Source organism: Aquarana catesbeiana, linkage group LG01, assembly GCF_042186555.1.
Source record: "Aquarana catesbeiana isolate 2022-GZ linkage group LG01, ASM4218655v1, whole genome shotgun sequence".
NCBI classification, from domain to species: Eukaryota; Metazoa; Chordata; class Amphibia; order Anura; family Ranidae; genus Aquarana; species Aquarana catesbeiana.
In genome coordinates, this window is record NC_133324.1 from 751335956 (window position 1) to 751352836 (window position 16881).

Consider the following 16881-nt stretch of genomic DNA (forward strand, 5'->3'; position numbering starts at 1 on the left):
TTCCCTCAATATATTTTGTTATATTTTGATTTGTCACATCTGACATAATTATTTATTTATTTATTTATTTTGGTTTTTAAGGCCGATTAATTTTTTTAGGGTTTGTATATTTTTCAAGGCGTATTTTTGGTTTTTGGGATTTTTCTTTGTACTCGTGAAAATTTTTGTGTGTGTTTTTTGGGTCAAGTTACCACAACACCATTAATATGCTGTTCTATTTAATCTGTAGGAGATTGTTTGGTGCTGTTGTCCCTTGTTAATTTTACATTTTATGTTAGAAATGTACCTGAATCGTCACCAACACACTGTCCTTTTTCGATGAAAACACACATAGGAGAGTATAATTTCCCAAATAAAAAACTTTTATTAAGGGCTCACAACTAAACAAGGAGGGAGGCAACGCTGGAGAAACAGCAGAAGTGGGTGACTTTTCACGCAAAATTGGTGGCCTGAGGAGTCCTTATCTAAGGGAGGGCAGTCTGGTCCAGAAGTCCCAGAGATCCGGAAAGCAGCAGATGACATACATGTCCCCAGGCTCTGGTCATACAAGAGACTGCAGCTTTTGGCAGACCAGACTGAACCCAGGGCAATCACTCTCTGGTCTGCTTTCCACGCTGTGGCTGTGGTGGTGGAGATGTGGCAGCAGGAGGAGGAGGAGGATGGTCCAACTCAATCACGTCGGTCTTGGGTGTTAGTTCCCCACTCACCCCCTTACTTAGGACTTTATAAAGCAGGTCCTCACACAGCTTACGTTGACCCTCCTGCATGCCCTGCAGTTTTGTGGCAGCCATGCAGGCAAAGGCCTCTTCAGGAGTGGGTAAGGCTCGGAGGGATGCAGAAGCCTCTTGAATGAGCCTGAGCGCAGAATCCTGCATGGGAGTCGCCTTCCTCGCCCTTTTATATGGAAGGCGGAGGGGAGGAACCTGCGATTCAGTCAGGCTGCGACTGGTCCCAGGCTTCTCCTGGCTGACACTTAGCCCCGCCTCCTCCTGGCTGCCACTAATCCCCGCCTCCTCCTGACTGCCAGATTCCACAACCTCCTCCTGGCTGAGGTCTTCCTGTGTATGAAAAAGGGACATAGTTTTAGTATTTTATTCATCAATCACACACAATTTTCACCTTCTGACTGTTGCAAATTGAATGTTCACAAATATAACAGACTAGCATTCTGAACCCAGCATTTTTCATTCTTGTCCCAATTATTTTTGCCCACTACTGTCTATTGATATGTAAAACACTTTTTTCAATCAGCAATTAGTGATCAATAATAACATCTAGTAAACATCATTTCTTTATTGTCCTGAAATCTGTAGAAGAACGCTGTACCTGACTCCAGCTGGGCTACTCCACTTCTTCCTGGATGGAAGGCCCAGGTTGGACATCGGAAGCCTCAGCTGGGGTGGAAGGAAAAGTGGAAGGAAGAGTGGAGAGGGATTCCCTGACTTCAGTGTGGTCTGACAGAAATCGCAGTCTCTCATAGTACCACAGCCTGGGGACATAAACGTCATCTGCTGCAGCTCCGGACCTCTGGGAATCTGTGACCTTCTTGCGCTCCCTAAGATAAGTGTTCCTCAGGCCACCAATTTTGGTTTTTGAATAGGGGATGGTTGCTGTGGGGACCACCGGCTTCACCAACTCCAGCAGTTTCTCCAGCGCTGGCTGCCTCTTTTGTTTATTGTTGTAATGGGGGTGTCTCACCTGCCACAGACAGGGCAGCTCCCTGTATTTGTCTATGAACAGGGGGAGAAAGTTGTGGTCATTGAAGCCATCCATTTTCTCTGCAAGACACAACACAAGACAAACCCTAAGGTCAGGCCAAACTCTCCTAATCTTGTTAAAATCTAGGCTTCTATTTCGAAGCAGTATAGGCCCAAGTTTAGATCTTACCTTCATTATCATGATCGGAGCTTTCGATGCTCCTTCCTCCACTCACAGATCGTACGTAATACGCACACGTGTTACGCTTTATACACACTGCACATGCGTGTAACTCTGCCCGCCCCTGACGTTCTTTCTAGTCTATTCCCCGCCCCTTTTCGTTCTGCACAGTGGGGGAAGAGCACATGGTAGATACACAGCAGGATCGTGCTAATTATAGCAACGAGGAGGAGGAGGAGGAAAGCCTGGAGCCGGAAACATCCCGATCCAGAAGGAGATTTAAGGCCTCAAATATGTCCTTTGGGGAGATGTTGGAGATGGTGAACATCCTGAAGAAGGCCGACTATGACGGGAAGTATGGACCTTACCCCAACCCCAATGTCAGAAAGGCCAAGATAATTGCTAAAGTGGTCAAAAGTCTGCACCGGAAATTCGGGGTACGACGATCGCAAGATCAGCTCAGGAAACGGTGGTCGGACCTCAAATTACGAGAACATGAGCAGTACAGAAAGATCCGGAGAGTGCTGCAAAAAAGTAAGTAGTTGTCCTGTGTTCCTATTCTTTATGATTCTTACGTTCGTGCTGCTCCATGTGCTTTTCTTATGGGGCGTACACACGGTCGGACTTTTCGTCTACAAAAGTCCGACAGCCTGTCCGACAGACTTCCGGCGGACTTTCGGCGGACTTGCAGCAGACTTTCTAACGAACGGACTTGCCTACACACGACCACACAAAAGTCAGACGGATTCGTACGTGATGACGTACACCGGACTAAAATAAGGAAGTTCATAGCCAGTAGCCAATAGCTGCCCTAGCGTGGGTTTTTGTCCGTCGGACTAGCACACAGACGAGCGGATTTCGGGGTCCGTCGTAGTTACGACAAAAAGATTTGAAGCATGTTTCAAATCTAAAGTCCGTCGGATTTGAGGCTGAAAAAGTCTGCTGAAAGTCCGGAGAAGCCCACACACGATCGGATTACCAGCCAGCTTTAGTCCGTCGGCGTCCGTTGGACTTTTGTAGACGAAAAGTCCGACCGTGTGTACGCCCCATTACAAGTGTACATCTTTTAATGGCAACTTTCATGTTCATGGGCCCATTATTCGTTCGTATCAAACATTTTTCTTTCGGCCTCTAAAACACCATTGTTTAGGCCATATGCATTTGGCCACATTTTTTACGCCCTACTTGTCAGAAACTAATGTGGTTGTGTAGATGGCTTTGTTACTAGAATGAAATGCAAACTAGATTCTGTGTAAGGAGAGGACACTCAGCAGCTGTTTTCACATCTGGACACTGGAGTACTAGTGTGGGACACCAGAACACCATTTTTATTAGGGGGCCACACAGGTGCTCCAGTGTATCCTATGGGGGGTCTCCATCTGTGAAGCTTGTACCAAACAGGTAAAGTATTGAAGCTTTACCAAGGACACTGAAAATGCTACATTTTTGCACTCGGCCAAAACAGACAATTGTACCCCACTTCCAAGCAATGTTTCATATTTATAGTTCTGTCATCAAATCACTGTGTGCTAAGTATAGCATTTTTGTTTTACATAGGGGAGAAAAGACTCGGATGACACCCCTCATCCGAGGAGACCAGAGACCCCACACCTCTGAAAGAAGGGGAAATTCCCCCAAACCAAGAAGTGCAGGAGGAGGAAGACGTGGTGGAACTAGTCACCACAACAGGTGAGTGTCTGCGACCACAGGCTCGGGTAAGAGATGGATGCCGGCATATTTTTGATACCTGTTTTTGTTTGGTTTATCTCTTTTTAGGTGATCGTGATGTTGGGGATCCAGATCCTTTCACATCAGAAAGTGCCCAGATCCTGATCGGGGAGATCATGGGGTGTAATTTACAATTGGAAAACCTAAAGAAAAACATCAATGATGTTATCCAAAAAAATAAGAACATCATTGATGTTTTGGGGCGAGTTTAAAACCCCTCCCAATCCCTTGTTTTTTTGGTGTGCACCAATGTTCAAAATGTTTGTAAGATTTGTAGGAAAGCCTAATTTGTAGGATGCACACAGTGTGCCAACATGTGCTATCTGCCATCACGGGAGATCAATGGACGCATTTTGGGGTTGCAACCCCTTCCTCTATAATAATGTAGCTGAGAGGAAGGGGTTTCTCCCCCAAAACACGTCCCTTGATCCCCTGTGATGGCAGGTCGCACATGTTGACATTGTTAAATTTGTGTGCATCTTCCAAATTCGCATTTTCCTGGGGTGACTTCACCCCATCTGAACGCAATATCAAACACAGTTCTTAAATACTCATGTCTGATATTGCCTTCAAGTTCTACCAAATGTGAACTTTGTAAGTTCAAGATTTGTGTCTTTCTTGTTGGTTTTACACATGCCTGTTTTATCTTAAATAAATGGACCTTTATCTGGTTTCTAATGCTACCCCAAAAATTGAAAAACAACAAACATGTGTGTTTGGTAGAAAAACCTTTGCGAAATGCACATGTGATTGTGCAGGTATTAAAGAGATTGTTAATCAAGAATGTGTGGATTATTGTGTCAACGCTAATAAAACACTTTGTTGGTGATGTAATTGGTGTTTTCTCTGAAAATGGGGGTTATTTCCTAAGGGCAAATCCTCTTTGCACTACAAGTGCAGTTTCAGTGCAGTTGCAAGTGCACTTGTAGTGAAAAGTGTCTTTGCCTTTAGTAAATAACACCCAACAGTGCTTTGTATAAGGTTACACAATCACGCCATTTTCTGGACGCAAAACATTTCTGTCAGGGTCAGCTAAAACAAACACAAGCAGTAAATGTCCACAAAGAATTTCATTTTTTTGCTTTTTTATTTGAAAAAGGCTTCACAAATTTGAAGGCATATTGATGGCCCCCCTACCCGCAAAGAACTCCAGGTTTTGTAACCGGACATCACGGGCACTCAGGGAGGGCAAGCCAGGATGGCCGCTTTCAAGCGCTGTCATTGTTGTTTCAGGTATCACTCCAGCCTCAGGCCCAACTGAGCCAGCATAGTTGGCCGAATGTTTCCGTAAAAAGTTATGGAGAATACAGCACGCCATGATTATATGATTAAGTTTATACTCCGCCATATGGATAGGTGTCAGAAATGGCTGGCCAGGATTCCAAATGTGTTCTTCACCACTCTTCGGGCTCTGGCCAGCCAGTAATTAAAAACCCTTTGTTCCGGGGTGAGGGTCCTCATAGGGAATGGCCGCATAAGGTGGTCCCCCAGCGCAAACGCTTCATCAGCAACGAACACGAATGGGAGTCCTTCCACATTGTCCTCTGGAGCTGGCAAGTCCAAGCTGCCATTCTGGAGACGCCTGTAGAACTCCGTCTGGGCGATGACTCCACCATCGGACATCCGGCCATTCTTCCCCACGTCTACATACAAGAAGTCGTAATTAGCCGACACCACCGCCAACATCACAATACTATTGAACCCCTTATAGTTGAAATAGTACGACCCCGAGTTGGGTGGTGGGATGATATGGACATGTTTCCCATCAATTGCCCCACCGCAGTTAGGAAAGTCCCACTGCTGGGCAAAGTGGGAGGCCACAGTCTGCCATTCCTGTGGTGTGGAAGGAAACTGTTGAGGAAAAAAAAAAAATTAATATTTTTGCTCCGAAACATGGCAAGCAGATTAGGCACAAACATTCTGGGGCAACCTCCAGATAGCATTTATTAAGGGGAATTTAACAACACCAAAGTATAAGGTACACCTATCATATCCCCCCCCCTATCATGGGCCATTTCTAACATTATGGGGGGTGTGGAAATCTTGGACAGGTAACCCTCTTCACTTCATTGAGAGATGAATGCATAAATACAGGGTATTACTTGGAACAGCCCCTCCTTAGTTACACTATTGGCAACCCACTGGACAGGTAAGAAGTGTCCGAATACAAAGATATAAATACACACTGTACACATTTGAGCACATTTGAACATTCTGCTATTACCTGTCTCAAGATAATAATAGGATCTTAAAAATTCAAACAGTACCATTTGAAAGTATACAGGCAGGCCCTTGCACTACATGCTTTGGGGAATTCATTCATAAATCAGAGCACAAAAGAGATGGGTATAGTGTGTATGGGTTTGGCAAAGTCAGCAGATAGATGATTGAGGATAGATAGAGAATTGGGATCAGCTGACTTAGCAGTTGGGGGAGGGAGGGTTACTAAAAATGATTTGGGGACACCACAAAAAAAAGCCTCTGCCACTCTGCCTGAATTTAAAGCAAAAATAACATTTAAAAACATTTTAGGGGGTGTTTGGGGTAAAGCACTACTATGAAGCTGATAAAATACATTGTTTTAAGTGACTACATGCGGTGAATATAGGGCCTGTAGAGCATGCTGGGGAGGTAAGTGAAGGCAAATATGTATGAAGGACCTAAAAAATTAATTACATACAAATCCAGCATGCATGAGGACAAAGGGGACACTCACAGCATATTACAATCATGGTAATTAGGGAATGAGGAAAGAAATACAATATATTATCAAACATTAAATACAATAAAATGTGATATTAAAGGATAAAAATGTTACCTTAATATACTCCTTCTGCAGGACCTGGATGATGGCAGAACAGGTCTCTGGGATAATGATACCCAGAGCCTGGGGGGAGATGCCTGTCGAGAACTTCAAGTCCTGCAGACTTCTCCCTGTCGCCAAATACCGCAGGGTAGCGACGAGCCTCTGCTCCGGAGTGATGGCTTGCCTCATGCAGGTATCCTGCCTGCTGATAATAGGGGGTCAGCGAAGCCAACAAACGGTGAAATACGGGGTCCGTCATCCTGAGAAAGTTCCTGAAATCATCAGGATTATTCTCACGGATCTCACGGAGCAAAGGCATATGAGAGAACTGGTCACGCTGAAGCAACCAATTCTTGGTCCATGAACTCCTCCCCACCCTGTTCATGGACTGGACTTGTGTCAAGGTCAGGACCCCAACACCAAGCCCCCGCACAGCACGAACTCTACGAGGAGTACGCATACGCAACGTGGCTAGAAAACGGTCGGCTGCTCAGAACGAAGTAACAGAACGCACTGAAGAACAGCAAGGCCTGTGAAGAGCGACCTGAAAAACAGTAACGAACGAACAAGAACACAATGACTAATTAAAGTCACGCGGAACTTGCTTGCACGCACTGAAGAGCAGATACAAACCCACAAGCACAAACTGAACGGCAGAAAACGATCTGAAAACCACGAGTCTGAAAAAGCGCGAATCGTCTCTCACCAAACTTTTACTAACAAGAGATTAGCAAAAGGAGCCCAAAGGGTGCCGCACTTGGTTCTGAACTGGCCTTTTCTAGTCTCGTCGTACGTGCTTGACGTCACCGCGTTCTTGGCGATCGGAAATTCCGACAACTTTGTGCAACCGTGTGTATGCAAAACAAGTTTAAGCCAACATCCGTCGGAAAAAATCCTAGGATTTTGTTGTCGGTATGTCCGATCAATGTCCGACCATGTGTACGGGGCATAAGAGAGCACTTGGGACAAAAACATTTAGAATAGGTATGCCTGGAAATAGCCCATTCCTTCTTAAGGGTGCAGCCAGCTACACCAGAAGCTAAGCAGAATAGGAGCTGAAAACATCCGGCGTGTATCTGCACTGAATCCAGCAAGCAAAACAAACATGGAAAATGCTCTGAACAGTTTATTACTATATTTTTAAAGTAAGTTGCACACGGACAGGGCAGTTCACAGAACATTACTATACAAAATGTTGCTTACTACTGACTAGCTGGTAAGAGTGCTGGAAAAACATTTTAAATTGTATTGTTTTGTGATTTGCCCTGTCCATATACACCTTATGTTAAATAAAAATTGTTATAAAATGACCAGGTTAGTTTTCGTTTCTGTTTTGCTTCCATTTAAGCTAAGTTTTGCAGGAAATTATGTCCTGGTATATTTTATTTTAAAGATACCAATTCTTTTGAGGCACATTTTTAAAGCGGAAGTAAAGTATGCTGTATTTTTTTTATTTTTAAGGTCCCCAGGTGGGTTATGCCATAATGTATTAGTATGCACAGCAAAATAGTACATTATGGCAGACTTACCTGTCATATGGTGTCCCCCCAGCACAGCGTTGGGACCAATCCAGCGGGACCCGGCGCTTCGATCTTCGTCTGATCTTCCTTCAGGGTCTTGTGCCTTCGGCCACTTGATAGGCCAGGCCGCGATGACGCCACTCCCACGCATGTGCATGGGAGTCACATCACCGTGGCACGGATTGGGGACCGATCAGAGCCTTAAATGTTCGCTAAACTGTGCATTTGCAGCTCATTGAACATGACAGCTGACAGGCAGAAGGATGCATTTATGGCAGAAGAGACCAATACTGTCTTTTCTGTTATAAATACCCTGCCTGTCACCCATTTTAATAAAAAACAAGTTTACTTCCTCTTTAATAATAAGTCTCTCTGCATAGTGTACAATATGAAGCACTGCTTCAGTTTATATCAAACTTAAAGTGTACTTACACTTTTGCAGCCAAATTGGGATAACACTTACTTTATATTTGTTATGTGTCCCCATTCACAAAGCATAACTTAAAAAAATTAATAATAATTCAGCCTACTTTTTTAAATGCTCTATTCTGGACTATTCAGCAAAGAAAAATGTTCTTTTGTTTATGAGGGAGCTGGGTATCTATGTCTGCTATAAATTACTCTGTCCATACTATGCAGGCAGATCTTCACTATCAATTGAAAGTAGATTTGAACACTGTCTGTGCTAACAAAGAGTTAGAGGTTTAGGCCAGCCGGCCACAGACAGCTACGATTTGAACCATGTATGGGCAGGCTAAATGTACCCAAGTTATTCAATCAATCAACTTGGGTACAACCGGCCTGTCGGATTTTACATGTGATTACTGCTAGTGGCTAGCAGTAATCACTGTGTTCTCCCGGCAGGGATGGCTCAAGGCGCCCCCCTCCTCGGAGAACAGGAAAGAAAGTTGCTCCATCTATGGCCGACATTAGAGGCTGCGCTTATTGCATTGTATGTTAATAAGGACAGACCTGGGACAGACTCACTCTAAAATTGTTCAGAAAACCTTGCAGTCAGCCATGACACCTTGACATGAGAAACATCTAAAAGATAAGAAGTATTTAAAAAAATGGGCATGCTGTGTGAATGCTAAGACATAAAAAATAAAACTTTTTTCATTTTGGATAGGGTAATTTTTATTTATTTATTTTTGCCACCTGTGTCCCATTGGAGAGATTTCCCTTCACTTACTGTCTCATAGCCAAAACAGGAAGTGAGAGGAAATGCCTCCAAAATGAGGCAATCCTGGTGTGTCACCAGAGTCACCAGAACTAGTGCTCAAAAAATAAATACAAAAAGCGCAAAGTGCATAAATATTTCAAAATCCAAGTGTTAACCCAGGAATGAAAATACAATCACTCCTTAAATAAAGTGAAAAAAAGTCCATAAAGTTCATCAAGAATTAAATATAAAGTGCACAAAAAGAGGTGTCCAAAATCAGTGATATCCATCCATCCTGCTCATCCAAAAGGTGCACAACAAAATAGCATGCCTTAGTGCTCTCCAGTGACCCCCAAAAGCATATGCGCTCACCTTGAAGCGTGTGACACAGTAATTAAACTATGTCAAAACAGGCTTATGAGCCACTCCTGGGCTCTATGGAAAATATCGGTGTGGGTCTCCAATTTTCTCAGATAGCGTCACAAATCATATGCAAAAGAAAAGAGACTCCATAGCGCAACATTGCAACATTGCAAAGGATTTTATTCTATAAATAAACACTCCCCTCTTAGAGGTACTCACATGGTGTGGGTGCGTGAGTGCACCATCCTATTCAGGTTTTAGCATGAAAAGCAGATCACTTGGTATAGCGTGTGGTGCGGTATACTCGTTCAACTCTTTCTCCTTGCTGACAGCTCCGTCCTGGCCCCTCCCCTACGCGTGTTCGGCACAGGGATCACATGCCTTCATCAGCCTTCATGTATTTTAGCGCAAACACATTTATTTATTTTTTAGCACTACTTACACGGGTATGAAACGTGATTAGTGTTTGCAGCTGACTTTCACTAGGAATTTATTTTAAAGGCATTAACCCTTCTGTGGCTCGCAAGATTTTTCTACTAAATTCACCAGAACTAGTGTCTCCTTTGGAAGATTTCCCCTCTATTAGTGCTCTGATGTCAACCTAAAATTTGTGATTTTCTTTTATTTTCACTTTTGGTGATAACTGTAAACAAATGAAAAAATAGAGAGGGTGATTCTCCCTAAAAGGGGCACAGACAACAGTGAAAACTGGCAGGGGTTCTAATCCCTCTCCACTCAAAACTAAAAAAAAAAGTTTTGCATTTAGTTACACCTTAAGGATATAATGACCTCTAAATGGCTCCAAAAGTTTACAGAAGCTTTTCCAACTACCCTGGATCTGATCTTGTGACAAAATGATCCATCATTAGCCTAATTTTTTTCAGTTTATTTATTATTATTATACAGGATTTATATAATGCCAACAGCTTGCACAGTGCTTTACAACGTTAGGGCAGACTGTACAGTTACAATACAATTCAATACAGGAGGAATCAGAGGGCCCTGCTCATTGGAGCTTACAATCTAGGAGGGAGGGTTAGGAAGGGCATAGTTTGGAGATGTTGCGGAGGTTGAGGCGGCAAGCTTTGGAAAGGGATTGGATGTGGGGCCAAAAGGAGAGTTTAGAATCCAGGATAACACCTAGCATCCTGGCATGTGGGGATGGGTGGATGGTTGTGCCATTGCTCTTGACAGAGAAGTCAGGGGAAGAGGCACGTGGGGGAGGAAATATTATGAGCTCACTTTTAGACAAGTTGAGTTTGAGGAAGTGGTGTGACATCCATACAGATATGTCCGTTAATAAGTCAGTGATGCGTGAAGAGACTGACAGAGTGAGCTAAGGGGTGGAGAGATAGATTCGGGTGTCATCAGCATAGAAATAATATTGGAAGCTATAGGAGGCTATCAGCTGACCCAGGGAGGAGGTGTGGATTGAAAATAGGAGCGGTCCGAGAACAGAACCTTGGGGGACCCTGACGGAGAAAGGAAGAGGAGAGGAGGAAGTAGAATTGTAAGTGACACTGAAGGTGCGGTGGAATAGGTAGGATGAGAGACAGTGAAGAGCACAGAGACCGAGGGAGTAAAGTTTATTGAGGAGGAGGGGGTGATTAGCCATATCAAAGGCAACCGAAAGGTCCAGAAGTAAGAGTACAGAATAGATGCCAGAAGAGAGGCAGAGATTAAAGATGTGGGTTAGAGAGTGTAGGATAGAGTCAGAGGGTGGCTGTAGTATTTGAGAGGCAATAAGGTCCAGGGGACAGGTGGGTAGGTGGGCGTTGAAAATTAGTTTAGCAACTTCGCCTATAGTAGCAGGTTTGAATAAGGGAAGTGTTAATTGTACCTGTTGACATGGGGTTTTAGTGGGTGAGATACCTGTACAGTGGAGATTTCATCACGAATTGAATCAATCTTATTTTTAAAGTGATTAGCAATCTCCTGGGCAGTGAGTGAGTTAGTGGGTGGAGGCAGTGGAGGGCATAGTAGAGAGTTAAAGATAGAGAAGAGTTGACGGGGACTGGATGAGAAGGTGTTAATGAGAGTGATAAAATAGGTCTGCTTGGCAGTGTGGAAGCAAGAATTGTATTTATGGAGTGCAGATTTGTATTCGTTGAAGTCTTTGAGAGACTAAGCCACATACGCTCAAGAGCACGACTACGTTTTTTGAGACTTCTGTTGGCATGTGTTTGCCAGGGTTGTAGGGGTCGAGGCCTGATTCGGTGGGTAGCCACCAAGGGGGGCGAGCTCGTCCTGGTTTGAAGACAGGAATTTGTTGTAGACAGAAGTGGCTAGGTTGGGACAGGACAGGGGTGAGATTTTGTCATAGAGCTTGTCAGTAGAAGAATAGAGAAGAGGGTTGAAGTGGTGAAGGTTTCCATGGGTGATGGTTAGGCGATTGGAGGGAAAAGTGGTGGAAGACAGAGAAATTAATAAGGTGGGGATCAGAGAGAGGAAAAGGATTGTTAGAGAGGTTGCATGGAGTGCATAGGTAGGAGAATACAAGGTCAAGGGTGTTGCCATCAGAGTGAGTAAAAGCCTGTACCCATTGCTTCAGGTCAAATAAGGAGGTTAGACTAAGAAGTTTAGAAGTAGCAGGAGTGTTTGTATTAACAGGAATGTTGAAGTCACCGAGAAGGATTGTGGGAATTTCAGAAGAGAAAGTAGGGTAGCCAGGCAGAAAAGTCATCAAGGAAAGTAGATAATGGTCTAGGGGGCGGTAAATCACAGAAATTCTTATGGAAGTTGGAGAGAATAGACGTATACAGTGAGCTTCAAAAGAGGAGAGGGACAGAGAGGGGGAGAGTGAAGAACCTGGAAGGTGCTCTGTGGGGATAGAAGGGTTCCCACTCCACCTCCCTTGCGCTCATTAGGTCTAGGGGAGTGAGTCCAGAGCAGGCCCCCATGGGAAAGGGGAGTAGGAGAAGGAGTGTCGGATTCATGAAGCCAGGGTTCGGTGACAGCAAGTAGATTAAAGGCATTAGTGACGAAGAGGTCATAAACAGCGGTGAGTTTGTTGTTGCAGATGGCACGAGCATTCCAGAGGGCACAGGAGAAGGGGAGGCTGGTTTTGGGAAGAAGAGGAATGGAGAGTAAATTACATAGATTACAGCTACTGCCAGAGGATGTGGGGTGATGGTGATGGGTGTGTTGGATACAGTTAAATAAGGGAGGTCCCGGGTTTGGGGATATATCTCCAGAGGTTAGGAGAAGCAGAATAGTAAGGAAAGTAATATGAGAATATGATTTATATGAGGGGATATGTGTCAACATCTCGGGGGTTTTATTAGCATGTGGAATTGGAATTAGATATGATGATGAGTGCAGTAATAAGGAGAGGGAAGAATTGAGGGTGATATGTACAGATTGTGGGGTGGAGAAGAGGGTTGAAGAAAAGAGAGTTTGAGGAGAGAGGCTGAAATTGTGAAAAGGAGAGGTAAAAAGTGCATGTTTCAGAGAGGAAGGAGAGATGATTTGGAAATTAGGTCACCTGCAGTCTGGTGTTTTGTAAACTAGTTTGCTGTTGATGTTCGCTTTATGCAAATCGCTGAAGTGATATTTTCACAAAAGCTAAAATTAGACAGTGAAAAAGTAAAATAAAAAAAGTGATGGGACTACACAAATTTTGATCTAATACACAAAAAAGGGAAAAATGCAAAAAAAAAATTTTTAATAAAGTAAAAATGTGTTATTTTGCATAGAAATGAATTCTGCCTAAATCACTCTACTCATCCCTCAAAGACTACCCAGGTACAAGTGTGCACAATGAAATCACTGCATCTAGGGTTTCACTGAGCCCTATGAGCAATGGTTGAGGTTGAGAGACACTCTAGCAGCACTGAGAATATCTTTATGTAAACAGGAGTTGGGTGGCCTCCTAAAAGGTTGTCAACACAAACTCTTATTCACACTCAAGAAGAGCACAGAAAGAACAGCAAGAGAAGCTGTAGCAGTGACTGGGATCAGCAGGTTGACCCTATAAATAGGATTTGCTGGATGATTAGGTGTGCCCTTCACACTTCCTAGGCACATACAATAGGTCATGCCCTAGCTACAGTGCCTTGATAAAGTATTCATACCCCTTGAAATTTTCCACATTTTGTCATAATACAACCAAAACCGTACATATATTTTATTGGGATTTTATGTGTCAGACTAACACAAAGTGGAACATCATTGTCTCTACCAGCTTTGCACATCTAAAGAGTGGAATTTTTGCCCATTCTTCTTTGCAAAATAGCGCAAGCTCTGTCAGATTGGATGGAGAGCATCTGTGAACAGGAATTTTCAAGTCACATTTGCCACAGATTCTCAATCGGATTTAGGTCTGGACTTTGATTGGGCCATTCTAACACATAGATATGCTTTGATCTAAACCATTCCATTATAGCTCTGGCTGTATGTTTAGGGTTGTTGTCCTGCTGGAAGGTGAACCTCCACTCTAGTCTCAAGTATTTTGCAGACTCTAACAGGTTTTCTTCTAAGATTGCCCTGTATTTCCCTGTCTTGACCCTAACACTACCCGATCAAGCTTGATCTAGCTATTTGTTTTATTATTTTCTTTACACACTTTTGTTGGTTTACACCTTTCTTTCCTGTAAGGAAATAAAGATATATTGTATCTTTCTCTCCATTCAAAAGATAAAGAAAACACATGGGCGGGCTGCACAGTGACTAATCACAGTGTTGGCAAGTGCAGTCTGTATCTCAACTGCAGGTGGCACTCGATTGCAGCGGCAATGCGGGTGGGGGAGGAAGTTGTCAGGAACTTGGTTCCTTTATGATTGCTTTGGTCACAGGGAGGCAGTTATCTGATTGGATACATACACAAAAGGTACAACACTTAACTCTCTTATAGTTCAAATGCGCATGACAATGCAACACTTCTCATAAAACAAATGCAATACACTTATTTCGAAAAACAAAAAAATAAAGTCTCTTGAAATCAAACTTTGTATAATGAAATCAGTGTCCTTATTTTAAAGAACACTAATGTTCTTTCTTGTGAAATTAATTCACCACCGATAGTTGTGCTTTAATAGGAATCTTCTTATATATGTGACCACCACCATCAGATGTGCCCTCACCTGAAGTGCAGGACCTTACATACTATGTATGGTCAAATACACTTGTGTCCTATGTCAGAAAAATATTGGACATCCAGACTTCTTGGGCAATTCATCACAAATTCTTCAAAAAGTGCTTTGTGCAGTGATTAAAATAATATATCCAACGTTGCCTCTCTCAAATTCACCACCAACCAGTGTTCACCTCCACAGTATGTGCTAAATACTCACCAAAAACATTTGCTGGTGTATACAAGCAAAATTTGCATATAGGAAGAATCCCTCTATTAATCTTCGGGAGGTAATATAAGCACGGCCAACACGATTTTTCATTCACAGAGCCAGCAACTTTCATCGGAAGTAAGTAAAAGGACGAACTGTCATAGTGAAAAACTGTTTATTATTGTAAAACACATATACGCCATCCACTTACAATAAAAAGTCTCTCATCCGACACTGACATCTATCGCATAAAATTGTAAACAGGCCAGCTCCAGCCACAAATCACTGGCTGCAAGCACCGACTTGTAGCACCGTTGTGACATTTTTTTCTTGGACACAGCACATGGGTGGATGAGATAAATTATTGTTGACAATTTTAGGGTAATTGTCTTATGTATTTAATAAATTCATATCAGAGCAAGGGTTTTTACTAATTTTCCAAGATGCAGACATTAGCAGTCAGAAAAAAATAGCCCTTGTGTATATAGTGCAAGATCATGTGATATATTTTAATTGCTACAGTCATCAATAGTTTCTTTACCTCCACTTTAGTCTCTTTAAGCTAGTCCCTTTGTGTTGTTTGAACCATACCAATAAAATATTTTCCCAACTTTCTCAGCAAAGTTTGAATTATATCTAAAATACATGAATCCCATAAAATAAGCATGAGTTTCAGTTTACCAACAATACTGATTTGCTTGGTCAATGTAAAAAACAGAATCTAAACATAGCCTGAGAATCCTTGCAGTGGTTATTATATGGATGCAATTAACTCATTGATGATCATTTGAATAAAATGTTATGCAAACTACATAGTAAGTATGTGAGTAGCTGTACATCAGAAAGGTTTTTGCAGTATGGTGATGAAGCTGTTACTGTAACTGCAGTGTCAGTTATCTTATTCACTTATACAAGTAAAAATAACCCACTACCTTTTTCTTTTTTACTAGTTGCATTAGCAGAATGTGTGCATTCCGAAGTCTCCTGCCCTCTTGGATACTTCCCCTGTGGCAATATCACAAAGTGTCTTCCTCAGTTCATGCACTGTAATGGAGTTGATGAGTGTGGAAACCAAGCAGATGAAGATAACTGTGGTAAGTCACAAGTTGTTTTCTTTGCTGCTGTACTAACAAAACAGAACTAATGTTAGTGGAAAGATATGTGTCCCAGCTGTATGACCTTGTTGACAGTGGAAGACCTTCAACATCAATCCCAGAGGGTTATATGTAAAGGAAATAGGAGGGGTAACATCGCAAACAGAGCTTAGATCACTCTCAAAACACTGGGGTCTTTAAGGGTCACACACTCAGCCGGTATGCCCAATATCTAGCACCACTCAGTGGGTTCTCTGAGCAGGGACATCTAAGACTCTCATCATCATACTACAGACACAAACTGACCTTCACCCCTCAGATATGCACGTGCATATTGAAAGCTTCTCATGCATAAAATGGCAAAACACCTTGATCCAGAGATCAAGCATTCACTTCAGCAAAAATGTCACTCAGAGCTATTTCATGTATTTCCATGGGGTTTATTCAGTCCCATTTAAAAGAGTCTCTTACTTGTTTTCGCTATTTTAGGAAGTTCCTGGAGCAACACAGTCTCAGCCACATGCTCCCCCAGAACAGGGAATTTTATCCTGGGCTCATATAGCAGGCTCAAAAAGTAAAGTGTAATTAAACTCAAAAATGTTAACACAGAAGCTGACCTCAACACTTTCCATGTCTGTTGCTTTTTATTTTTTGAAAGACTTTCATAATGCAGCCTGTCCCAAGATCACTCCCCAAGCTTTTTGGTTTTTGGGTGACTACATTGCCTTGCAGGATTCTATGAAGCCCCATCATAGCCCTTCTTTTGTATATGCTAATGGGAGGGGACTACAACCCATGTGTAAAAAACACACAGGAGGGCGCAGAAACCCACAAACACAAATGGATACTCACATGCCAGTATAAAACATCAAGTAAAGCTGATAAACACCAGCTGAGGCACAGCAAGCCTCGTCCTAGGACCAAATGGTTGGATGGCTGACGCATTTCGGGGGTCATGTCCCTTTCCTCAGAGCTACAACCCATGTGCACCTGTGTCTGCATGCACAGGTAGCCTAAGAGGACCAGATGGTGTATGCATGCACGATAG

The 16881-nt window shown here is 42.9% G+C and overlaps 1 protein-coding gene across 1 annotated transcript in view; it reads left to right on the forward strand.

Annotated features, from left to right (window-relative positions):
* Window positions 1-16881, forward strand: part of RXFP1 (relaxin family peptide receptor 1) — a 522477-nt gene that overhangs the window by 135557 nt on the left and 370039 nt on the right. Inside the window, exon 2 of the mRNA XM_073605821.1 lies at window positions 15690-15833. Within this exon, the coding sequence (XP_073461922.1) occupies window positions 15690-15833 (144 nt within the window). The remainder of the gene's footprint in view (window positions 1-15689; window positions 15834-16881) is intronic.